General features: G+C 43.4%; 1 protein-coding gene across 2 annotated transcripts in view; it reads right to left on the reverse strand.

Moving 5' to 3' along the window:
- Window positions 1–2,542: 2,542 nt before the first annotated feature.
- Window positions 2,543–27,547, reverse strand: part of LOC115477163 (dynein light chain 1, axonemal) — a 68,127-nt gene continuing 43,122 nt past the window's right edge. For both annotated transcript variants that reach the window (XM_030213811.1, XM_030213813.1), the window contains 6 exons: window positions 22,045–22,154; window positions 16,232–16,287; window positions 11,418–11,473; window positions 7,613–7,739; window positions 6,228–6,368; window positions 2,543–5,628 (listed from right to left, as the gene is read on the reverse strand). In XM_030213811.1, the coding sequence (XP_030069671.1) occupies window positions 5,579–5,628; window positions 6,228–6,368; window positions 7,613–7,739; window positions 11,418–11,473; window positions 16,232–16,287; window positions 22,045–22,154 (540 nt within the window). In that variant the 3' untranslated portion in view covers window positions 2,543–5,578. The remainder of the gene's footprint in view (window positions 5,629–6,227; window positions 6,369–7,612; window positions 7,740–11,417; window positions 11,474–16,231; window positions 16,288–22,044; window positions 22,155–27,547) is intronic.

Genomic DNA, 27,547 nt, shown 5'->3' on the forward strand with positions numbered 1-27,547 from the left:
TTTTGACTCCTAGCCACTACTCACTTGCCCTGTACCCCACCTCTATAATTCCCTTACCTCTTAGTTGTTCTGTCTGTTTACCTGACTTATTTAGATTGTGAGCTCTTTGAGCAGGGAGTCTTTTTTGTGTATGGTGTACAGCGCTGCGTATGCCTTGTAGCGCTATAGAAGTGATAAGTAGTAGTATGATAGCTTCCAGAATTGTGGTTCACTGCCTAGACTTCTGCAGTACTACCATTCTCAAAATGTTTCCATTTTAATAACAGAGTCAACTAGATCCAGGTCTCCACAATTTGTATCAATATGGATTTCATCTAGCTTATTTGATCTATAATTCCTAGGATACATTATCCTGAATCTCTGCAGTCATTACTGGCTCTCGCCTTGTGGTATTTGGGACAATGTCCATGACCAACTAACAGTAACATCATGTTTGGGAGAGAATGTTTTTGTAGAAAAAGTGAGGGACACCATAAATCAAATAAAAGACCACTTTGCACAAATTATCCACTCAGTCACCTGATCCCTCTTCTGCTTCATATCCTGAGTTCTTCAAGAAGCAATATTATCAGCCATACAGTATCAGTAACCAAGAGAAAGGAAAGAGTCAACTACCACCTCCTCAAATACCAAGAATAATTCAACTTTTTGAAAAAACTTTTTGCTTAACTCCCACTCAGTCAACCCCCAAAACCCAAGAGACTACTCCCGGTCTCCATCTTAACTTGCTGTATTGGCACTGAAGCTGAAGACAACAACAGATCTTAGGCAAGGATTATATAAAAAGATCTTTATGAATATTATGTTTAAACACCCAACATGGCCGTGTTTCATATATAATGCCAGGGGTATAAGCATAAATGCAATTTTGGAGAGATCCAAGATGGCCGCGCTCTGATAGGACGCTGAGTATCGCGCTCCTCCTGTTACTATGCCTAAACGTTGAGGGAAACCTGCGGCCAGAGCCTCCCCGCTACCTTCCTCGTTACCTGGCCCTATGGATTGGTATGTGTGAGCTCCAGGACTTGACCAAATTGGCGGAACGCCTCTGGTAGGGAATGCTGGCAATTGGGAGACTACAGCTTCCCCCAGACTGGATACTACGCTGAGCCCCGTCATGCACATTCCTCCTCCTCAATCGATTGGTGCTAGCTCCTTCCTGCTGGAACCGACAGGGTCGCCCCAACGGGGAGCTCTCAGAAGAGCATCGGCAGGAGACTCTAACTACAACAGTGGAAGGAATGGAGGGCAGTTTGCCCAAAGAAGCACCACAGATCGAGAGGAGAGAAGCTGAGGATCAAGCTGAGATAATTGGACAGTCCTCTGCAAGGTATGAACTTCCCAAAGAATTGGTAGTAAAACCAAAGGAGGTAACACTTGAAGTACTGTGGGACTTAATGTCTACTTTGGGACAAACATTTATTAAGCAGATTAATGATATTACACCTAGAGTAAATTCCCTGGAAAATGCTTTGAAAAAGAAAGAGGAAGAAGTAAAAGCCTTAGATGATAAAGTAGATAAGATGGATCAAAGGATTGTAAAATTGGAGACATTACAACCAGCAATGGTAAAAGACTTGACGAATCTTAGGCAAAGAATGGAAGTATTTGATAATTATATGAAAAGTTATAATCTGAGATTCATCAATTTTCCTCGACTACCAAATATACTTCCTCTAGAGATGTTGAAACGCTATCTACATGAAGTTTTGAATATACCGGATCAGAATCTGCCACCATTTTCTCAAGTTTACTACATTCCAGAGAAAGACTTGAATCCTGTAAATGAACAACCTATAGATGTTTCTCTTTTGCTTGAATCTTCCGATACGGAACTGGCAACAGCCGCCACATTAGTGGCGACAGTTGCTTTATTGCCGGACAAGAATTGGATCTGCCGTCTATTTTTCCGTAATAAAGATAAACCTTTTTTAGGTTTTAATATATTGCTTTTTCCTGATGTCTCTAAGGAGACTAGACGGCGGAGGAAACAGTTTTTGCTCCTTAAGCCGGAAGTTTTGCACTTTCGGGGGGGGGGGGGGGGCACCTATTTTTTAAGATACCCCTATAAGTGCATAGTAAGGCTTGAGGGGAAAAATATGTATTTACAGAAACTACCCAACTCTCAGCGCTTGTAAACTCAGTGAAAAAGGAAACGCGTTAAAGAATATGTCAAGTTCACCTAATAGAGATTGCATTATCCTTAGTTTTTTTTTTTTTCTCTCTTTTTGCTATTCTCCCTGTATTTCCGAATTCTTGGATCTCAATTTATGGACTTGGGTGTCATTTTTCCTATAGTTTGTTACTATTATTATTATATATTATTTTTAGGTTAATGGACGCTTTTCAACACAAGAGGTTTCTTGTATAATTATGTTAAATGAATAAATAATAAAAAAAATAAATAAAATAAATGCAATTTTGGGTGGGCCTGAGAACCTCGCCCTCCCTGCCTTGCATCTCTCCCTCCCTCCGCTCCCCCCAGGCAGCCAGGTGTTTCTCAACTCTCCCCCCTGCCCCTTTATACCTTTTAAAGCCTTTATTTCTTTGCTAGTAAGCAGCGACATACCCACTGCACACGTGGGCCCCAAGCCTTCCCTCTGACCTGGTACCACCTAAGCAGAAACAGGAAGTTGCATCAGAGAGAAGGCTCAGGGCTGGCATGTGCGGTGGGTATGAGTTTCTGCTCACTGTCGGTAAAGAAATTAAGGCTTAAAAGGTAGGGGACAGAGGAGGAGTGGAGTTGAGATGCCAGAATGCCTGTGAGAGAGGGGAGGGAGAGATGCCTGGAGTCTTCAGCTGGTGAGCCTTGGGGAACCCCACCAGCCATGTCAGAGATGTGCCATTGCTGGGTGGGCTGTGCCCATCCAGGCCCACCTGTGGCTATGCCACTGTATACTGCATCAGGGATGTAAACAGGTGTACCTCCATTAAAAACCTACACTGTTCTTGTGAACCACAGCATCATAAAATCAACAAATCTTCATAAACACAAATCAATTATAACCACAAGCTTATGTCAAAAACTTTTAACCGGCTGCATTGTTGCATCAAGCCTGTTATTTGAAAAACTTGATGTTAGAGCTGTACCAAATAGCATATTTTACCATTCAGCCAAACACTTCTTCACTCCAACTTGAGGTCCCTATGGCTAATGACTCTGAATTGATCAGCAACTGAGCTCTGCTAGTTTGCTTCTCCAGGAGGTGATGGATATCCTTGCTGAGTCCTGAAACTCATCCACAAGGAAATCTTACCATAAATAAAATTCCAAATGCAAATGCAACAGCACACATCAACTACATTGTTCCAACCCTCACCTGAGTTACCTACTCCATGAAACACTGAATTAAAGATAAATTCAGTGACAGTTACACCTCATCCCTATAGCAACATATCAAGAACATATGGCAGGTGACTCTCAACTCACCCCTGTATATTCCCCTTACTAGTTTGATTTCTGAAAGGATTGATCAACATAAGGCCCCTCCAGTCTGAACACTTTCACCATCAAGAGACCACTACATTATCTCTGCACAACGTATGAAGTTGTCTTTTGAAGTGCTCTGAGAAACTGCTTAAGTTCCTATCTTGCTTTCACATTTAGCCAGGAGAGTCAGTGAGATCCAGACCTTTGTTCATTACTCCCTAAATACATAGTTCTACCCTGACCATGTCATGCACTGCATCCATCCAAAATCCCTCTTAGAAGCAGCATCAGAAGTCTATCTCAACCAATCCATTGTGTTTCCTGTCTTCTTCCCAAGCCGCACTCCTGCAGCGTCAAGGCAGTGCTCCACACACTGGACTCAAGCAGGCCTTAGTTTATTATCTGTGTCGAATAACACAGTGCAGAAAATGTTTACAGCTCTTCATTTCATTTGACATGAAAAAATCAGTGTAACCAAGCCTACAACTTCCAAGTGGATATTGGATTGTATAACTTGCTGTTATAGTCAAGCAAGAGATTCTGTAACGGGCAGAATTGGGGAGCATCAGCTCCATGCAAAACTTGCTAACTTCTGATCAGCCTTCACTATAGACAATTGTAAGGTAGCTACTTGGTTTCCCATCTACACCTTCACTGTTTTGCATGTTATCCATCCACCCTACAAATAAATCTCTCTACACAGGCTGCTGTAAATAAAGCATTACTGGCAACCCTCAGCTTAGGAGCACTATCTGCACGACTGCACACATCCTGCTTGTCTGTGGAGAAATTGGAGTTGTTTACCTGTAAAGGGGGGGGGGGGGTTTCCACAAACAGCAAGATTATGCAGCCACACAAGTTAGCCCTCCTTCCTCTCGAGTTGAAATCTGTACCAGTTTTGATATGAACTGAGAAAGACAGCAATGGCCAGTCTCTCAAGAGTAATTCATATGAGAGCTCTATCAAGTAACAATCATTGGCTTGTCTGCATTATCCTGCTGTCTATGGCACATAACCTGTTATAGCTAAGCAACTTCAAAGATGTTTTACACTCAGCTTCAGGGCATGAGAGCAGTCTAGAAAACCATTGTACCTTACTGATATCTCGTTTAATACTTCTGATGCTCACAAAGGTTAAAAAAAAAATTAAGATGTGTCCTTTGTAGCAACTGTAATGGAAAAGTTTCTTTGCTGAAGTACCACACTATTATGGAAAATGTTGGCACCTATAGCCAGGGGTAGACATATCCGTTTTCTTCTCTAGCTTTACCAATAGGAACATGCCACAATAACTGTTTTTGCATTGATATAAAACTTAAATAAGTCAGCCTTTCCAAGCCTTAAATATGAGTAAGCTGACCAAAAGAGTACAGGAAAAATAAACCACCTATACCATAATATACCATTGCAAAATGTTTTTAGAGCACAACAAAAAGCCAAATAGTGTTCTTTATCCTCAGTTTAACCCCCCTCCCCTACAAAGCTACAATTTGCCAGTCAGAAAAATAAGAATCAGTGTAGTATATGAATCATTAAAAATGTGTCTTTAACACCCTCTGTAATAACATGTAATCTAATAGCCTGGGTTCACTTCACATGTGATAACTAAGTGGCAGGGCTTTAGTTGCCTTCCATTCAGATTAGCCAACTCAGTCTTTATTGGCAAATATAGCCCAAAATAGCTCTTGTACAAATCACATACCTCAAGGTCCTAATTCACAATGCATATGATGGAGCTATACTTACATTATGTTTCATCTAATAACAAAGTCTCTAGCAGACTCCGAGTCTGAACATAAGACCAATGCTGGGACCACAAGAACCAGTGCCCTAGTGCTTGGATGGCTGGGCTAAATCCTGGCATTGATGTAGATATACTATGCCTAAGTTAACAGAAAGGAAAGAGGCACAGCTCCAGTGATTTTCATGCTACCTCCAGAAGCGTCCAGGTTTGTGCAATTGATGCAGTCTCTGATACCTAAAAAAAGATGTTCTTTTCAAAACACAAAAAAGAATAAAAAACAAAGGAATTGTACCAAACTTCTAAAAAGTTACTTTTCCCTCAAACTCAAGTTTTATAAAAATTCTTTAAAAAAAAAACAAACCATTTTGTTCAAGATGCTTAAATAAAACAAAGTTGGTTGTGTGTTAGTTTTCTCCTTCACCTTCCTCTTCTTCTTGTTTAATAACAGGAGTTCCTGAAAGCAAAAGTTAAAATGTTTCTCAGATCCAGCATTCAAAGGGAGATTAAGCATGCCCTGAGACACAGATGTATACAACAGCTAAAATGCAGGCAGCTGAAACAGAAAGTCAAGAAGGGATCCTTTCATCAACAAAATTTAGTACACTGGTGTTTTTCTTTTTAAGACTCTACATTTAAATGCAAAAATTAAAGTGCAGTAATGCATGGTAAATTCAAAACTTTATCACACTTTAATAAGTAGAACTCAAAATCAGGTAAAGTAATATTCATGTGGAGTACCAGCAATGATATCGGTATTACAGTAGGCTGACAGGAAAAGGGGGGTAATGAATAAGCGCAACAGTTTGCTTGGTAGCATTGAAATTGAAGGGTTTTCCAAAGATTTATTTGGAAAGCAGGGGTCTACTAAAAGAAGGGGAAAAGAATAGAAGAATAGCATTTAAAGATATATGAACTTTGCCAGTTTGGAGGACACACATTTTGGCACTATCCATGACTGTATTTCACTCCCCTGGAATGTGCTGACAATCCTCTCCCTCTTAAAGTAATGCAAGAAATGCTCTGCTGTTTCTAATGGCTGTGCCCAGAGCTCACCATCTAATTTTTTCAGTCTGGGAAGGCGTTTGGTTGCTTCCTCCAGCCAATTTCCCTCAGAAGAGTGTTTCTCTTCCAATGGATTACCCACAAATACAAGGTCTTCCAGTAAGGGCAAGTCCGCCAGTTTTGCAAACTCTCCTGCAGCAGGAAAGAAAGGATCATTTAGCAATGCCGTCCTTAACCCCCCCAAGACTGATACATGCACCAAGTAGCATCTGCTTCTTAGATTCTATTCTTACTGAGCACATGAACTGTGTGACATCTGCAGGGGTTCTGATAAGGACCTGTATAGCAGCCCCCTCCCCCACTCCCCACTTAGATTTATTACAGTGGGAATGAGTCCAGAGGAGCTTTCAAGAACCTGAAACACAAATGCTTCTGAACAATAAAATACAAATTAGGTTAGTGGAGGAAAAGTAATGGTGATATCAGGAGGAGAGGGTAAGGGGTTAACAGCTTCTGAAGGGGGGGGGGGGTTCTGATGTTTGGGGACTTAGAGGTAACTTAGTTCTTAAGGCAACTTAGAGGAGCTTTTGATAAAAATGTGGTACTACCATACTCTGGCAGCTCCTCATATGAGGGGTTTAGCTGGGGCCATGGTGGCTAAATGAGCTAAATAGTTGGTCGGAGATCTTTATTGGAATGTGTACAATGGTGTCAAAATAGAGGATGCCATGGTCCTGTGAAGCGGTATGCTGTTGATACTCAGGGAACGAGAATTGTTAGCAGGCTTTTTGTGGCAGATGCTGATGAACTGCTCAATGATGAATGTAATAAAAATGCTGATACATTAATGTAAAGGGGGGGTAAGGGATGGGGAAAATGTTATAAATATTGATGAGGAGAGAAATGTTTTGTTATATTCAAATGTTTTGGCTGTGTTTGCCATTTATTATCATTGGAGATTGTTGAATGTTTATTTTGTAGACTCATCAATAAAAATGTTGAAACATAAAATACAAATTAGGGCCAAAAAGGAGATTTATTCAACATCTTTTATTTGGCCCTAATTTGTATTTTATAGTTCAGAAGCATTTGTGCTTCAGGTTCTTGAATATCTTCAATTTATTTTGTTGTCAAGGTATGTCAAAAATGGGTTAGGTAAGTGATTTCTTTTAAGTGGCATTTAACACAATTCTAGATTATGTGAATTAGCTTCATGCCCTGCCCTCTCTTTGGCCTTTTACCTGGTGAGGCCCAGATTCAGTGTCTAAGATAAAGTTTCATGCTGTCTTCTCTAGTAAAGTTGAATCTAGCACTCCACTGTCAAAGTTGGTAATTACTTTTAATCAGCAGCTATTTTTGGTTCTACTTGTATACTTCTCCCTCTTTGGAGCTGCATATAATATAAAGAGTAGTATAAGGAAATAAGCCTGGCTTACCCCAGTCTTTTACCAAATTGTTTGATATGTACAGAACTTTCAGTTTCTTCATTACATGGATTCCTTTCAGTTTCTCAATCAGATTGTATGAGATCCACAACTCTTCTAACATGTCCCCAACTGCTTCCTGAAACACAGCAGAACAGGGCTTTTCACATGCCACTACTCTGGCACATCTTCCCTGTTTTACTTCTGCGGACATCTTGCTAGGAAGCATGTCATCCCTTTCTGATGCCTACCAAATCTGCCTTTCACCTTAACCACCACATTCTCCAAAACAAAGCACTAGGGAAAAATTAAAAAAAACCATAAAACATAGAACATACTACACTGCAAAAAATATACTGTTCCAGTGAAGATGTAAAGTTAGCCTCCCACTGCGGACAAAACGAAGTGTGTCTTTGGTTGCATCTTACTTTACACTGTGGGTCCCTTTTACAAAGGTGCGCCAAAAAGTGGCCTGCGGTAAAGTGGGTGTGTATAGGATGTGCACTGGACCATTTCTCCACCGTGTCTGTAAAAAAGTTTTTTTTTTGGGGGGGGGGGGGGGGGGGATGGACCTGCGGCAAAATATAAACCAGTACGCTTCTATTTATGACCTGAGCCTTTAACGCCACCCACTGACTTCGCAGTTAAGGGCTCACGTGTTCCCCATACAGTAACCATCCAGCGAGCGCCAACTGCCGTTTACTGCCTGGAATGCTCTACAGTAGAAATAAAAAATTATTTCCTACCGTGGGTTTTCAGCACGCACCAAACTCGGAATTACCACCAGGCGCACGCGCTAACCAGGCAGTAATGCTGATTTGACGCACACATGTAGGCCCTTACGCACCTTTGGAGAAGAGCCCCTGTATCAGTGAGTCCAGGTGGGATAGAATATATCTACTGTACCTGAATGTAACTCACATCTTGAACTAATACCAAAATGTACTCTTTTTTACCATATATGCATGCACCTAAATGTAATACCATCTGAAATTCTGTACCGGAAATGGCGAGCGCCATCACAGCATAATGTAAGCCACATTTAGCCTGCAAATAGGTGGGAAAATGTGGGATACAAATGCTACAAATAATAAACTACTTAAAAAGGCATGAGTTAATACAAAATCTCTCTAAACCGTATGATAATGATTGGAATTCAATGCATGATGGTATAAATACCCCTAGCAAACGTTTATATTGTTCCCTTTCATTTTTTGCTTTCACTGATACACAAAACATTGAACTTTCAGTATAATCTGTCCTGCTTCTACATGCTCTGGATTAAGGTTAGGTGGTTGTGATATTTATAGGCTCTGTATATTCAGGAAAAAAATCTTTCTAAAGGAATTCTGTAGACGTGGTACAATAGTGACACCTTGTGCCAAAGAAAGGATTCCAGACCAATATTTTTAATTTCATTTACCTTTAACGTTTCCCTCTGACAATTAGCTAATGGATATTCATAAACCTCAGTCAACTTATCCCATCAATTATATGAATGCAAAGACAACACAGTAACAGGAGCTGATGGTCTACAATATCCTGAAGTCAACAATTTGAGAAGGGAAGGGGAACTAGTGTATGCAGGGCCGGTCTTAGCAAGTGCGGGGCCCTATGCAGACCAATTGGTGGGGCCCCATCCTAGCCCCGCCCCCAGCCCAAGCTAAACTTGTACAGAAAAACTGATTGAAATAACAAGCACAATGCTATCATGACCCCCCCCCCCCCAGAAATTATTCAGTTCAAGTCCACTACAATTAGTAGTTCCAATTCTCATAACCCCGGGGGGGTCAGAGGTGCGGACACACAATCTCTCCACTGCAAAACACTTTACACAAACTTGTGCAAAAACACACTCATAACCTTACCAAATCATAACAGCACTAATTCCAAGGACAGGACGAGCTACAACCTTATGCGTGGAAAGACAGCACTGTAATTACACCAGGCTCTAAAACACCAATACACTACCTCGTGAAAAAAACAAAACAAAAAGGGCTGCAAATGCTACATGCTAGCAGGATACTGCACCTTGATCACGCATGAAAAACACATGACACAACAGATATGAAGGCAAAATAAACTGGAAAGTTACCTCAAGATGTCAGGCTCAGCATGCAGCAATACTAGAAAAATTGAAACTTACATGCAAAATATCACAGATGCACATTTCCAAAAGCTGACATATTCCAATTAATACATTCTGAATAAAATACTTTTTTCTACCTTTGTTGTCTGATCATTTGTTTTTTTCTATTCGCTTTGGTCCCAGTGTCTTCTGTTTTATGCAGTGTCTTCTTTCCATTTGATATTTTTTCTCTCACCATGTCCACCATCCTCCTGTGTCCTTATGTGTCCTGTCTACCATCTCCATGTGCATCTCCTTCCTTTGTCTTTCCTTCCCTCCATTCCTGCCCAACATTTCTCCTCTCTCCCCTGCCCTCCATGTCCAGCAATTTCTCCTCTCTCCCTGAGCCCTGCCCTCCCATCCATGCTCCTCTCCCCTGCCCCCTCCATTCCATTCATCATCCCTATCCAGCAATTCCCCTCTCTCCCTGAGCCCCCTCCATTCCATTCATCATCCCTATCCAGCAATTCCCCTCTCTCCCTGAGCCCCCTCCCATCCATGCTCCTCTCCCCTGCCCCCTCCATTCCATTCATCATCCCAATCCAGCAATTCCCCTCTCCCTGAGCCCCCTCCCATCCATGCTCCTCTCCCCTGCCCCCTCCATTCCATTCATCATCCCTATCCAGCAATTCCCCTCTCTCCCTGAGCCCCCTCCCATCCATGCTCCTCTCCCCTGCCCCCTCCATTCATCATCCCTATCCAGCCATTCCCATCTCTCCCTGAGCCCCCTCCCATCCATGCTCCTCTCCCCTGCCCCCTCCATTCATCAACCCTATCCAGCCATTCCCATCTCTCCCTGAGCCCCCTCCCATCCATGCTCCTCTCCCCTGCCCCCTCCATTCATCATCCCTATCCAGCCATTACCCTCTCTCCCTGAGGCCTGGCATCCATGTCCAGGTCCTCTCTCCCTTACCCTCCCGCTCCCACGTTCAACTGCCTGCCCGCCCTGGTGCCCTCTTTTTCACCCCCCAACCAAGGATGGCTCCTCGTTTTTTTTTTTTTAACTTTACCCGCCTCCATCGCCGGAATCCAAGCGTCACTAAAAGCGCTCCTCCTCTCCCGAGTCCCCCCCGACATCTCTAGCAGAACGCAGCAGAACTGGAGCTCTTCCTGATTCGTTCATTCTCAGTGTCCCGCCCTCGAGGGCGGGACACTGAGAATGAACGAATCAGGAAGAGCTCCAGTTCTGCTAGAGACGTCGGGGGGACTCGGGAGAGGAGGAGCGCTTTCAGTGACGCTCGGATTCCGGCGAGGCGGCGACGGAGGGTAAAGTTAACTTAAAAGGGAAATAAAGATCCTTGCGGCGGGAAGAGGTTGCCTGAGGCGCGCCGCGCGGGGCCCCCCTAAGCGCGAGGCCCTATGCGGCCGCCTCGGCTTAAGACCGGCCCTGAGTGTATGGAGTCTGGGTGTAGTATACCTCTTCTGTCTGCAAACATAGAAGTAGATCAAAAAAATTACAAGATGTTGTTTATAACCTTTCCAATAGGACAGTGAGGTAGAAAAGGACACTTAAAATATTTGGTCCAAATCAATGCTGTCTATTCCATGTTCTTTCAATGGATCAAGCTAATTCAGTGCAGTCACAGAGATGAGTCCTTAGAACCCAGAACTTTCACTCAGCAGAGGATTCCACAGCATATAGAGCTAGCCTAAATGGAACAAGTAGGAAATGAAAAGAAGAAAACGCACCAGTCCATTAAGATTCTTTATGTTGTTTCTCCCTAAAGACAAGATTCGCAGGTTCTCTAGAGAAGACAGAAACAGGTGTTGATGTATGTATGAACAAATCAATCCAGGACATCAAGCAACAATTAGTAGGTATAAGAAGCTCTTACAAACATGAAAACTTTGGCTCAGCAAGAGACAAAAAACTGAACTTTATAAGCGCAAAGTGAATCCCTCTTTTAATAAATATATAGCAAAATATCTTTCTCAAAAAATTACAGCATGCATCTTTTTGAAGACTATTGGGCCCTTTTACTTAAGCTCAGCGCATGTTAACAGACATTAACAAGCGCTAAGTGCCACGTGGTCCATAGGTATAAAATAGGATGCACAGCATTTAGCACGCACTAAGCTTTAGTAAAAAGATACATGCTGTAATTAATTCACAAGGTAATCATCCAGACAAGATTTGGTTTCAGTCACTTGCTATATTTCCCTAAATCTATCATGAGACCCAGGCAACCACAGCTATAAATTTCACGTGATATACCTGCACCAGCTTCAAGTAATATATCTGAACTATGCCACATATATTAGGGACCTATCTTGGAAATGTCATGAGGGTGTCACTCTCAGCCTTAATGGGAAAAGCAAGGGATAAAAACAGAAATGCTTATGGATTGGGATTCAGCTTCCAGTGTTGTGTGATCTTGGTTTGATATCTCATTTGGCAGGGATGGCCAGACATGGGTGTGCCACAAAGCTGAAGCACTCAGGCATAGGTAGAGATGGTAGCTCATCTGGGCTGATGAGTGTCTTGCAGGTGACCGTCTAGGCCTTGGCCATATAGACTAGGTCTGAAATTGGAAAATACAGCAGGAAAACACAAACATATAGTTTCCTTATAAGTGTAAACTGCTCTGCTGCATCCCAAGGAAGGGCCCTATATCAAATTCAATAAAACCATACACAGAGTACCTTAGGTGGAAAAAAATGTTCATCCAAGATTTGAAGGGAAGTAGATGACAATGCTTAGCAATATCGAACAGTTAGCCTTAGTCCCATAATGCTAATTTTTAAAGAGTTGCTTGCTAGTAAATAGACTATAATTGTTGAGCACATGCAGTTTGTTCCCAGAAGCAGTGATGACTGTTCATCCCAGTTCCAGTGGCAGATATTACAAACTTATGTTGAGAACATGAGGAATATATCAGCAGCTAAACCAGTTGTGTCAAACATGTGACTCACATCGTACTATCTAATGCACATTCTAAATTTAATGTCTGGTTAATTATATAACGTAAATTTGGTTCCTAAGAAACTGAAATGGGAAGAATAGGGAGAACGAATATGACATACCCGAGCTAAACAACACTGGAAATTAAATCCTGTTTACTAGCAAAATGGCTGGGGCACTAGGCTTGTCCTTTTAGAAAGCATGAAGTAATGTTTCAAATGCAAGGGGGGGCATGGTGAGCACTATGGTTGAGGCTGGGTTGAATATGGGCAGTCATCTAGGCTTTTATTCTGCATATATTATATTACTATGTAAAATGTCTTTCACTAGAGTTGGGTCTGTGACTCAGCTCGTTGCACTGTATGATGCAACACATCAGGCTATAGTTGAGACTCCTGTTCAATGAAGCTCTGAATATATCTAACGATTCCTGGTTTGTACAAAACATTTGCAAGGTATCAGACTTTTGGGTCTCATATCTTTTAACTAAAGCTATAAATGCACACTTACGACCTGGACAACATCTGGCATATTTTAATTTCTTTCACTAGCAAAGGCGAAGAAGTATCAGTAACATGAGAAAGAGGCAGAGAGAGAAGGATCAGAGTGGCTATCATTAATTTTTAACTTGTTTCCTGTTACTTTAATTAGTCTGCTATAATACTGAAGCCACATAAGCAGGCACACTTACCGGAATCTTACCGACCTATTTCTTTGCTGAACTCGGAGACGAAATTTTTAGCTAAGATTCTGGCGAATAGACTGGCCCGGTTTCTGCCGACATTGCTGGAAGAATCGCAGGTGGGTTTCGTGAAAGGTCGAAAAGTGGTTAGGAATCTGAGACGAATAGTTGGGGCACTGGAGAGAGTAAGGGACGAAGGTTTGCAAGCCATGTTAATAAGCTTTGATGCCGAAAAGGCCTTTGACAGAGTGGACTGGGGCTTTCTGTTTGAGATCTTAACGGCCTATGGCATAAAAGGCTTTTTCGAAAAAGCTGTAAAGACGTTATATACGGATCCTAAGGCGCGAATTAGTGTCAATGGGTTATTCTCCGACTGGTTTGATATAAGGCGGGGCACCCGGCAGGGATGCCCGCTTTCGCCGCTGCTGTTTGTATTGACCCTGGACCCGCTATTGCGGGAAATTAACAGCAATGTAGAAATTAAAGGCGTTCGGATCCTGGATCAGGAATTTAAAACCGCTGCATTTGCAGATGATTTACTGGCGTTGATAACGGAACCGAAGAAATCATTGACCCAGTTGTTGGAAAGTATGGGGGAATACGGGGATTTTGCGGGCTTCAAACTGAATCTAGAGAAATCAGAAGCCCTAGTCAGTACTGGGGTAGATCCAGAGATTTGGAGTAGGTCAAAGATTCGCCAGGTGCACATGGAATTTAAGTATTTGGGAGTGCAACTGTCGATGGATCCGGCAAATTTATATAAAATTAATGTCCCTCGATTAATTGGGGAAACTAAAGCACAACTAACAGCCTGGGTTTCCTTGCCGCTGTCTTTTCTAGGTAGAATTCATTTATATCGCATGGTCATATTCCCGAAATGGCTGTACATGTTGCAGATTTTGCCTATCAAGCTGCTGGTCAGAGATCTGAAAATTCTGCAGAGGCACATAGCATGGTTTTGCTGGGCAGGGAAAAAATCGAAAATGAAGTGGAAGTATGTGTTTGGGACTCAACGTGAAGGTGGATTAGGCATGCCTGATTTAAAAGATTATAACTGGGCTTGCATGGCTAGACATTTGCGAGATTGGGTCTTGCACTCGACAACATACACTGACATAGGTTGGGAACAAGCTTTGTTTCGACCATGGTCGTTAAATTGCTTATTACACACTAGAAAAGTGAAGATACCAACTCCTTTCCAAGATAGTGTGCTTTTACAACCTCTACGATGCTGGAGGATGCTGTTGGGTCTCTGGGGGCAGGACCCAGAGGCCAGTGTGCTGTTAACGATAGTGGGGAATGTAGATTTCCCGGCGGGCAGGGAAAACCGAATCTTTAAAGACATGGAGCGACAGGGAGTGACATTACTGGAGAGTTTTCTTCAGGTGGATGGGTCGCTGCTGCCCTATGGGGAGTTTGAAAGGAGGTGCGCAGGAGGCTCACTGGCGAGATTGGCCTATTTACAACTGGAACACTATTTTAGAAGCTTGCCCAGACCTGCACTCACATTGGAGTTTGGGAAGAAGGTTAGGGATTTTCTGAAAGAGGATGCAATAGGGCAAACATCAATCTCCTGGTTTCACAAGGCGCTGAGAGACTTAAAACCCCCCAAAGATGTCAAGGAGGTAGTGGGGAGATGGGAACAAGAGCTGGGAAGTTCATTTGCTATGGAGAAGGTGATAATAGCACTAAAAGGGATGACAGGAGTAGTGCATAGTGCAGAACTGCAAGAATGTCATTTTAGAACAATACATAGAGCATACTTCTCGGGTAAGCAAGCATGGCATGCAGGGATAGTGGAGGCCGATAGATGCAGGAAGTGTGGAGTGGCCATGCCTTCTTTGGCACATGGGTTATGGCAGTGTCAGCGAATTCGGGGTTTCTGGACAGCTCTTGCCCGGTTTGTATCGAGGATTCTGAGGTGTAGAATACAGTTCACTTTTGAACGAATCATGTTTAGCTTGCCAAGAGTGTGGGCACGGGGAACAAAAGAAGAGAAGCTATTTCTGAGTAAGTCTTGCATTTTGGGGAAGAAATGCATACTGAATCATTGGTTAATGGACATACCGCCCTCCTACTGGTATTTGGAGGAATAAATTGCATGCGCTTATGATGTGGGAGGCCAGAGGTGCGCGATTTACTCCCAAAAGAAGGAAACATTTCATAAAAATTTGGACAGCATATCTGAATGTAGTAGCGCCCAGAGTTAGAAGTCAGTTATTGAATGAGTTGGAGTGAATGGGGATGACTGTGGAGATAAGAGCGAATGGTGAGGTAGGGAGAAGTATTGGGGGGGGGGGGGGGGAGAGGGAGGGGAGGGAGGGAAGAGGAGGGGGGACGATGCTGAGACATACACCGCCGACAACTGATCATATGGGAACTGTTTTAGTCTTTAAGGGTGTTGATGTGAACAATAAAGCTGTACGACTCATGTAAAAGGTGGAGATGCTAGACGAAGGGCTATAAGAAACAAGGCCCTAGGCAGCAGGTCGTGCTTTTAATCTACTGCCTCATGAGGAAGAGTTTTCTTATTCTCAATACCTTGAACGATTTACCCTACGGATGGTAGCACTGTTTGAAGCTGGTTTTGATCATAGCTTGAGGGGAGAGGGGGGGGGGAGAGGGGATGGGAAGAGGAGGGGGGGAAAAAAAGTAAAATGTTAACAAGCTGATTTGAATTAGCACATTGTTACTTGGTTGGATACCTTTCATTGTATAACATGTACAATTGTTGTTGTTCTTAATAAAAAAGATTTAAACATAATTAGTCTGCTATTCTACACTGCAATTTTCAAGCATCTTTGGAGGGCTGCATATAAAGAGTATCTTTGAAAATTCAGGTTGCTACCACAGCAAAAGTATCACCAATATTTACACCGATGTAATAAACAGTGAATAAACTCAAATGGTATTACTTACTCAGGCCATTTAGGTTGGCTATTTTTTCAATGCAGTTTGTGGAAAGGGACAGCTTCCTTTAAAGAAACAGTAAAAAAATGTTTTAAAATGAATGTAGAGGCTTCATGAAGAGCAGATCAAATTCTATTAGGCATCTGGAAATACAATTTGTACATTGCTGGCAATTTTATCACACAAGAGGTGAAAAAAATGGGTCATGCAAGACACAGTGTTGGCATTTGTCCTTTATACTTTTTCACACACATCTGGAAAACAGAGGAAAATTCAGCTTCTATTGTAATGGTTTAGAGAAGTGCTTCTCAACCCAGCCCTCAAGGAACACTCGGCCAGCTGGGTTTTCAAGATATCCACAGTGCGTATGCATGAGAACAAATGCATGCACTACCGCCATTGTATGCAAATTTATCTCATGCATATTCATTGTGGATATGCTGAAAACCCAACTGGCCTGGTGTGCCCCATGGACTGGTTTAACTAGTGGTGCCTACACCCCCAACGGATGCAGGAAAAGGTCAAATAGGGTGCATAAAAAGGTCTTCAAATACTCAAAAAACTCCAGACAGCAGCCAGACTTATATTTGGCAAACCAAAATACGAAAGCGCAAAACCCCTACAAGAAAAACTACACTGGCTCCCACTCAAAGAACGCATCACGTTCAAACTCTGTACCTTGGTCCATAAAATCATCCATGGTGACGCCCCAGCCTACATGTCAGACCTAATAGAACTACCACCCAGAAACGCGAAAAAATCCTCTCGCACATTCATCAATCTTCATCCTCCCATGTGTAAAGGCTTGAAATACAAATTAATGCATGCATCAACTTTCTCCTATACAAGCACACAGTTCTGGAACGCGCTGCCACGCAACCTGAAAACGGTCCATGAAATGACCAACGTCCGCAAACTGCTGAAAACTTATCTCTTCGACAGAATATACCACAAAGATCAACACGTGTAACTGTTCATTCTTTAAGATATCCAGAAATGTTCTTTATGCTCTTTAATGTCTTTGCTCTAACACTATCATGTATTTCACCATCATGTACCCAAAGCTTTCTGTAAAACCAAATGTATACTCTTCTATTTCCAGTATCCACGATGAACTGTAAGCCACATTGAGCCTGCAAAGAGATGGGATACAAATGTAATAAATAAATAAATAAGCAATTTACTGAAACTTTCTAGACAAAGTGAAGGCAGCTAGTAGTAGTATAACCAGGGGCGTAGCCAGACTTAGGGGGGGGGGGGCACTAGGCATATACAGTGGGGGAAATAAGTATTTGATCCCTTGCTGATTTTGTAAGTTTGCCCACTGACAAAGACATGAGCAGCCCATAATTGAAGGGTAGGTTATTGGTAACAGTGAGAGATAGCACATCACAAATTAAATCCGGAAAATCACATTGTGGAAAGTATATGAATTTATTTGCATTCTGCAGAGGGAAATAAGTATTTGATCCCTCTGGCAAACAAGACCTAATACTTGTTGGCAAAACCCTTGTTGGCAAGCACAGCGGTCAGACGTCTTCTGTAGTTGATGATGAGGTTTGCACACATGTCAGGAGGAATTTTGGTCCACTCCTCTTTGCAGATCATCTCTAAATCATTAAGAGTTCTGGGCTGTCGCTTGGCAACTCGCAGCTTCAGCTCCCTCCATAAGTTTTCAATGGGATTAAGGTCTGGTGACTGGCTAGGCCACTCCATGACCCTAATGTGCTTCTTCCTGAGCCACTCCTTTGTTGCCTTGGCTGTATGTTTTGGGTCATTGTCGTGCTGGAAGACCCAGCCACGACCCATTTTTAAGGCCCTGGCGGAGGGAAGGAGGTTGTCACTCAGAATTGTATGGTACATGGCCCCATCCATTCTCCCATTGATGCGGTGAAGTAGTCCTGTGCCCTTAGCAGAGAAACACCCCCAAAACATAACATTTCCACCTCCATGCTTGACAGTGGGGACGGTGTTCTTTGGGTCATAGGCAGTATTTCTCTTCCTCCAAACACGGCGAGTTGAGTTCATGCCAAAGAGCTCAATTTTTGTCTCATCTGACCACAGCACCTTCTCCCAATCACTCTCGGCATCATCCAGGTGTTCACTGGCAAACTTCAGACGGGCCGTCACATGTGCCTTCCAGAGCAGGGGGACCTTGCGGGCACTGCAGGATTGCAATCCGTTATGTCGTAATGTGTTACCAATGGTTTTCGTGGTGACAGTGGTCCCAGCTGCCTTGAGATCATTGACAAGTTCCCCCCTTGTAGTTGTAGGCTGATTTCTAACCTTCCTCATGATCAAGGATACCCCACGAGGTGAGATTTTGCGTGGAGCCCCAGATCTTTGTCGATTGACAGTCATTTTGTACTTCTTCCATTTTCTTACTATGGCACCAACAGTTGTCTCCTTCTCGCCCAGCGTCTTACTGATGGTTTTGTAGCCCATTCCAGCCTTGTGCAGGTGTATGATCTTGTCCCTGACATCCTTAGACAGCTCCTTGCTCTTGGCCATTTTGTAGAGGTTAGAGTCTGACTGATTCACTGAGTCTGTGGACAGGTGTCTTTCATACAGGTGACCATTGCCGACAGCTGTCTGTCATGCAGGTAACGAGTTGATTTGGAGCATCTACCTGGTCTGTAGGGGCCAGATCTCTTACTGGTTGGTGGGGGATCAAATACTTATTTCCCTCTGCAGAATGCAAATAAATTCATATACTTTCCACAATGTGATTTTCCGGATTTAATTTGTGATGTGCTATCTCTCACTGTTACCAATAACCTACCCTTCAATTATGGGCTGCTCATGTCTTTGTCAGTGGGCAAACTTACAAAATCAGCAAGGGATCAAATACTTATTTCCCCCACTGTAGGTGTGACTAGTGTTTAGGAATATACCAAATAATGCCCTAGAGTGAACTTTATGATGGATTTCTAAGTAAACAGTCTGTTCTGAGTCAACATAAACCACATTCATACTTATGGAAACACTGACATTTTTAAAATCTCTTACTTCAGTCACTCACAGACCACAGACCAATCTTCACCAATTACAGAATAAAGGACCAAAAATTAGAAGAGAAGAGAAAACACATAGAAATCACATTCTCTATAAGCAGTACAACACAGAAGAAATAAAAATAAAAATGCATTATCTACTGTAGGAAGCAAAATGCAAGATCACTTTCTAACCCAACATAAAACCAACAACTAAATTATCTGGATACCCATGAAATGTTAAAAACCTGTGGGACATAGCAAGCCCAATATTCAGACCGCAGGAGGAAGCCCGCATAAGTACCGTAAGAGGCACTGACCCTGGATATTCAATGCCAGGCTGTTTCTGGTGACTGGCATTGAACATCCAGTAGGAACCAAAACAGTGCAAAACAAGTAAAGTCATAAACACAGTTTATATCTAACTGTTTAACCACCCTTAGGTTTTGCCTTTGGATTTAACAAGCAATATCTGCATGTAACGTCTTGATAAACAAATTTAAAACGATCTATGTGGAAGGCATATGCCCTAAATATGTAATACTTGGTAGCAATAATGAAACAGTGATGGAATATTCACGTAAGAAGGCAGCCAACAGATTTAACTTCCACTGAAAATAATTAACTTTGTATGAATATAAATGTCATTCAGCTCCAACTGTTCTACTGCTGCTTTCCCTTAGCCATCATTATTCCAGGGACTAATCTATACACAAACACAGAGCAGGGAGACAAAATCCCCCCCCCCAAAAAAAAACAAAACAAAAAAAACACATGCCTTTTACACTCAGCCACTCAGGTTTGCAAGATATGTACAATAAATATGCATGAGATAAATTTGTATGTACTAATCTCCATTTATCTCATGCATATACACAGTGGGTATCTTGAAAACCTGGCTGGCTACGTGTGTCTTGAGGACTGGGTTGAAAACCAGTGGTTTGGAAAATAAAACCGAGAACTTAACATTAAAAACAGACACTGAACAACTGTGCTATAAACTACACCAGCTATCTTGATAGAAATTCAGTGCTCAGGTAAAACTGACAGAGATGAATCATTCAATCAACTGCTGCAGAAATGGGAGAGGGAACAAATGTACAAACTTGAACAAGATCAAAGGGGCTTCTGACAAGGCCTATAAAGCGACAACTATGCAGTATGAGCTTAGAAAAGCAGGGAACAATTAGACAACTATCCTTGAAGCAGTACTAGCAGGTACTTCTATTTTTATTAAATATATTTTCAGATTATTGTAGGTTACTTATGGAAATTTTTAGGAACTGTTAAGGAAGGCCGTATACATCATAGATCATATTCCAAGAAGCCTTCCCTTACAGCTGGGGGCAATTTGATTGCCAAAACAAAGAGGGAAAGACATGACAGAAGGACCATGGGATAAAATCTGTTACAAACACAAAGGAGCTATCATTGCATGCATAGAAAGAAGGATCTTTTCAACTATGTCCCACTGGCAAATTAATTTGGAGATTAGATTCCTACAGAATAGAATACTGAAAGTCCATTAGATTCTATGCAGGCTGCGAACCCTTTTAACGAGTCAACAAAAACAATGGAAGCTGCTCTAGTACAAGGCCTTTTTGACACCATGTAAGTCTTTCTTTCAGGTGACCAAGAGGGGCATAATCGAAAGGGACGCCCAAGTTTTGCTGAGGACGTCCTCGCAAAATGTCCCAGTGGAGGGGCGGGGAAACCCTTATTATCGAAACAAGATGGACTTCCATCTTTCGTTTCGATAATACGGTCGGGGACGCCCAAATCCTAAAATTCAGGTCATCCTTAGAGATGGTCATCCCTAGACTTGGTCGTTTCTGATTTTCGGCGATAATGGAAACCAAGGACACCCATCTCAGAAACGACCAAATGCAAGCCCTTTAGTCATGGGAGGAGCCAGCATTCGTAGTGCACTGGTCCCCCTGACATGCCAAGACACCAACCGGGCACCCTAGGGGGCACTGCAGTGGACTTCATAAATTGCTCCCAGGTACATAGCCCCCCAAATCCCCCCCCAAACCCACTACCCACAACTATACACCACTACCATAGCCCTTATGGGTGAAGGGGGGCACCTAGATGTGGGTACAGTGGGTTTCTGGTAGGTTTTGGAGGGCTCACATTTACCACCACAAGTATAACAGGTAGGGGGGGGGGATGGGCCTGGATCCACCTGCCTGAAGTGCACTGCACCCACTAAAACTGCTCCAGGGTCCTGAATACTGCTGTGATGGACCTATGACATTTGAAGCTGGCATAGAGGCTGGCAAAAAATATTTTGAAAGATGTTTTTTTTAGGGTGGGAGAGGGTTAGTGACCACTGGGGGAGTAAGGGGAGGTCATCCCCGATTCTCTCTGGTGGTCATCTGGTCAGTTCAGGCACCTTTTTGTGCCTTGGTTATAAAAAAAAACAGGAACGGGTAAAGTCATCCAAGTGCTCGTCAGGGACGCCCTTTTTTTCCCATTATGGGTCGAGGACGTCCATGTGTTAGGCACGCCCAAGTCTTGCCTTCTATACGCCTCTGACATGCCCCCGTGAACTTTGTTCATCCCCACGACAGAAAGCAGTTGGGGACACCCAAAATCGGCTTTCGATTATACTGATTTGGGCGACCCTATGAGAAGAATGCCCATCTTCCGTTTTGTGTCGAAAAATGGGCGTCCTTCTCTTTCGAAAATGAGCTTGCAAGTGGTCCAGATATTTGGATTGTCATTATATAAGTTTGAAAAAAGCAATCAAAACCTACATGGAATGCAGGTTTCTCCATGACTGAAACAGTTGCTCAAAGAAAAAAAAAAGTTGATTGAACCTACTCGCAGTGAGCCAGTGTAGATAGAGAAGCATCCATCTTCTCTATGGGAGGAATCTGTGCATAAAGCTTCACCTCCTTGGCTTCAGATGCTTTTTGACCTGCTTTTTCTTCCTAGAAAACAAAAAAAAGTTACAATATACACAATTCCAGATCTACAGGAGGACAGATATGAGTCATAGATCCTGTGTATTCTTGCTCAGTGATATGAACAGACATGTTTTGTATGATTATTTTTTTGCTTTCGGGTTTTCTTTTATTTTGATGTTCAGCTAGGAAATTATAGCAAGATATATTCTTTCTAAAATGGAACAGTGCGAGAACATTCATGATTTATACTAGTTGTGTTCAGTTTGTGGGCTGTGTCATCTTGTTTCACAGAACTGAAGCATATACCCTGAGATTTGACATATAGCAAATGATGGCAGATAAAACCTGTATGGTCCGTCCAGTCTGCCCAACAAGATAAACTCATTATATATGGTAAGCAATACTTTATATATATACCCAAGTTTGATTTGTCTTTGTCATTTTCAGGACACAGAACATAGAAGTCTGCCCAGCACTTTTCTTGTACTAAAAGTTCTGAAGTTAAAGTTGAAGCCCCTTAAAGTTTACACTCCAGTCCATCCATATCTATTCAGTCATGATCAGGGCACAGACCGTAGAAGTCTGCGCAGCACTGGTTTTGCTTCCCAATTACCGGTGTTGCCACTCAATCTCCGTGGATCCATTCCTTCTAAACAGGATTCCTTTGTGTCTATCCTACGCATGTTTGCATTCCATTACCGTTTTCAACACCACCACCTCCTGCAGGAAGGCATTCCATGTATCCATCACCCCTTCCTGATATTACTCCTCAGTCTGCCCCCCTTCAACCTCAATTCATGTCCTCTATTTCTACCGCCTTCCCATCTCCGGAAAAGGTTTGTTTGCGGATTAATACCTTTCAAATATTTGAACATCTGTATCATGTCACCCCTGTTTCTCCTTTCCTCCAAGGTATACATGCTCAGGTCAGCAAACCTCTCCTTGTACGGTTTGCAACGCAAATCCCATACCATTTTTGTAGCTTCTCTTTGCACCACTTTCAGTCTTTTTACGTCTTTAGCAAGGTACAGCCTCCAAAACTGAACACAATGCTCCACGGGGCCTCACCAACGACTTGTAGAGGGGCATCAACACCTCCTTTCTTCCGCTGATTATATCCCTCTCTATGCAATCCACTATCCTTCTGGCCACGGCCGCCGCCTTGTCGCATTGCAGATAACGTTCTGATGACGCAGAGTATGGCGAAACATGCCATCATGTAAAGGACGAAGGAAGACTCTATAAGTGTATAGTCACTAAGGGAATATACACTTTCACTAAGCATTAATTTGTCTGCGATACAAAAGTCCAAATTAAGAGTGGAGATCACTGTTTCATTGAGAACTTGCACGCTTGGAGAAGACTGCACCTAAGTTAATTTTTGATATTCAAACAACAAAGTGAATAATATAATTTGATTGTGACTTTAAGTGCATTATGGATATTGGTAGGATGGCGGACTCCAGTGCAATGATGGTGATATGCAGTGCTAACTAGAGGCGATGGCTCCTTGGGCTATGTTAAACACTCAAGTCTGAGCACTATTCACTATATTTTAGTAAAAATTACAAAATATTTGTTAGTTGTTTGCAGCGGTTTCAATGAGTAATAGTTATTAAGACATTGAGGAAAACAACATAATTATAATACCCTGTAACGATATTAGAATTAATTAAATTTTAACTTACAGACCTCTTGATCATTCTTCTATTGTTTGGAGATCCCTTCTCATTGTTTCTACTCTCTCCATGGTATCCACTCTATTGGCTATCTTCGTGTCATCCACAAAAAGGCAAACCTTTCCTTCCAACCCTCAGAAATATCTCTCATAAATATATTAAACAGAATCGGCCCAAGCACTGACCCTTGAGGAACTCCACTGATCACCTTCTTTTCTTCCGCACAGATTCCGTTTACCACCTCCCCCTGCCACCTGTCGGTCAACCAGTTTCCTATGCAGTTCACCACTTTTGGTCCTCTCAGCTTATTCATGAGTCTTCTGTGGGGGATCGTATCAAAGGCTTTGCTGAAATCCAAGTAGATTACATCTAGCGCACGTCCTTCATCCAATTCTTTTGTCACCCAGTCAAAGAAGTCAATAAGATCCGTTTGGCAGGATTTTCCTTTTGTAAAGCCATATTGCCTCGGATCCTGTAACCCACTTTCAGCAGCGACTCCATTATTTTTCCTAGCACTGACGTGAGACTTACCGGTCTGTAGTTTCCCACTTCTTCCCTGTCTCCACTTTTGTGAAAAGGGACCACATCCACTCATCTCCAATCCCGCATAACCTCAAATTAAATCCCACAAACATACAAATTAAACTGCATAAAGATATTAGTAAAGAAGCAAAAGGTTTCATGGTTGAGTGCACTTTACTAATTCAGTATTTGCACATGAAATATACTCTATGAGTTGTTCTGTATCAGCTACAAAAGTAGTCTGTAATGCTTTTGTGTGTATACAATGCTATACTTTGGAAAACAAGGGTGGAAAAATATTTAGAAAGAGGCTACCAGTCAAAAAATGTTAGGATATAGGGGGGGCTTGGAAGGGGGGTTGGAGTGCGGAAGGTGGAGCGCGAAAGGGGGGAGGGGCGAGGGGGAGAGGAGGGGGGGGAAATGGGGAACAAAAATAGATGATGGCACAGCATTATGTTGATGTTTTTGGAGATGTATAGGAGACTAAGAGGGGCATAATTGAACGAAAACGTCTATCTCCATGGGCGTTTATCTCTGAGAATGGGTCCGTGAAGGGGCGGACCGAACCGTATTTCGAAAAAAATAGACGTCCATGTTTTATTCGACAATTTGTGAGCTGGGCGTTTTTGTTTTTCAGCGATAATGGAAAATGAAAGCGCCCAGCTCAAAAACAAATAAATCCAAGACATTTGTTCGTGGGAGGGGCCAGGAGTCGTAGTGCACTGGTCCCCCTCACATGCCAGGACACCAACCGGGCACCCTAGGGGGCACTTTTACAAAAACAACAAAAAAGGTAAAAGAGCTCCCAGGTGCATAGCACCCTTCCCTTGTGTGTTGAGCCCCCCCAAATCCCCCTCAAAACCCACTGCCCACAAGTCTACACCATTACTATAGCCCTAAGGGGTGAAGGGGGGCACCTACATGTGGGTACAGTGGGTTTGGGGGGGTTAGACGACTAAGCATTAAGCAGCACAATTGTAACAGGTAGGGGGGGGATGGGCCTGGGTCCACCTGCCTGAAGTCCACTGCACCCCTAACAACTGCTCCAGGGACCTGCATACTGCTGCCAGGGAGGTGGGTATGACATTTGAGGGTGAAAATAAAAAGTTGTGAAACATCATGTTTTGTGGTGGGAGGGGGTTAGTGACCACTGGGGACTCAGGGGAGGTCATCCCCGATTCCCTCTGGTGGTAATCTGGTCATTTAGGGCACTTTTTGGGGCCTTATTCGTGAAAAAACAGGGTCCAGGAAAAGTGCCCTAAATTCTAGCTACAAACGCATACTTTTTTTCCATTATCGGCGAAAGGCGCCCATCTCTCCTCGGCCGATAACCACGCCCCAGTTCCACCTTTGCCACGCCTCCGACACGCCCCCGTCAACTTTGTACACTTCCGCGACGGAGTGCAGTTGAAAACGTCCAAAATCGGCTTTCCATTATACCGATTTATTCGTTTTTGTGAGATAAACGTCTATCTCCCGATTTGGGTCGAAATCTAGGCGTTTTTCTCTTTCAATTATAAGGTGGATAGTCTCCAAGAGATTGTTATTTTGACTTTTCAATAGAAATTTTGCAAATTAAAAAAGAAAATGTTAGGAGCCAGAGATTCTTTTTTTTTTTTTTTTGGAGGGGGTGGAAGGAAGGGCATTTTTGTTGTCATTGTTGCTGCTGTTGTTACATCCTTACTGATAATAAACACCATAGATTACTGTAATGCTCTATATATGAATTTGCTGCTTAAATCAAACATATAAATGGCAAGTGACTGACTCACCTGCAAATGCGCAGTAGAGACTTCCCTCTCTGTCCCGCCCCCACGTCAAGACGTGATGACGGAACAGAGAGGGAAACTCTGCGCTGAGGAGGAGTGCAGTCACTGCCACACGGACGTCGACGCTACCGCTCCTCCCCCCCCCGGAGGTCGCCGCTGCCGCTCCCCCCCTGCAGGTCGCCGCTGCCGCCCCCCCCCCCAGGTCGCAGCCAACCCCCTCCACCAGGCCAGGCCCTCTCTTCTACATTTAACTTACAGCGCCGAAACCGCAGGCAGATCAGCTCCCGTCGGCCTTCCTTCCCAGCCTGTGTCCCCTGCCCTCGCTGACGTTATGTCACACGAGGGCGGGACACAGGCAGAGAAGGAAGGCCGACGGAGCTGATCTGCCTGCGGTTTCGGTGCTGTAAGTTAAATGTAGAACAGAGGGCCCGGGTGGAGGGGGCCGGTGGCGACCTCGGGGGGGGGGGGGAGCGGTAGCGGCGACAGCAGCGACCTCGGGGGGGAGGGGAAGGCAGGAGAAATGCTCAGAAGGAGGAGGGGGGCCTTGGAGCTGCGAGGGAGGGGAGGGACGGAGGGGGGCCTTGGAGCTGGCTTGGACGGGGGGCCTTGGAGCTGGGAGGGGAGGGAATGGGGCCTTGGAGCTAGGAGGGAGAGACTGGGGGCCTTGAAGCTGGCAGGGAAGGAGGGAGGATGCTGGACATGGGAGGTCAGAAGTAGGGGGGCCTTGGAGCTGGGAGGGATGTACAGAGGGGGGCCTTGCAGCTGGCTGGGAGGGACGGAGGGGGGGCCCTTGGAGCTGGGAGGGAATCGGGCCTTGGAGCTGGGAGGGAGGGAAGGAGGAAGGGCGGGGAGCCGAGGGGAGGGAGGGAGGGAGTTATACATCAAAATAGAGCATACCAATACTTGCCCGTTTTAACGGGCTTAACGGCTAGTCTTTACATAAACTGCAAATTGTACAAAATATTTGTGGTGAGAGTTCTAGGAGGAAAACAAAGAGTCTGTCCCATGACACTACCAGTTGCAGTGTAAGCAGGGCATACCCTTGACCTTGCCCTAGTGAGTTCCTCATTAGATTCAATTAGGCTCACTCGCTTTACTAGTCTTTCCTTTTCATGGACTTATCATCTTTAGATTACTTTCACTGTCCACCTCTAAATTTGTTCCCTTCCCTAGACCACTGCTGTGTCCTCTTGCCCTCCTGGTCACTTTACTGGGATGGATCCTCTCTCCTTTCCCTCTTTCCTGTCTCGTTGTTCCCTCCCAATTTTGGTAAACTGGACTTGCATAACCAGGTCACACTTTGGGACTCCACGCTCCCTGCTCAGATTTCTAACATTTCACCTAAACCAGCAGTTGCATGACATCCTGAATGGATTAATAAAAGGTGGTTTCATGTTGGACTATAACTTCTTAAACAGCAAGTGCAACATGCTGAGAGGTTCTGGAG

This window comes from Microcaecilia unicolor, chromosome 9 (genome assembly GCF_901765095.1).
Source record: "Microcaecilia unicolor chromosome 9, aMicUni1.1, whole genome shotgun sequence".
Lineage (NCBI taxonomy): Eukaryota > Metazoa > Chordata > Amphibia > Gymnophiona > Siphonopidae > Microcaecilia > Microcaecilia unicolor.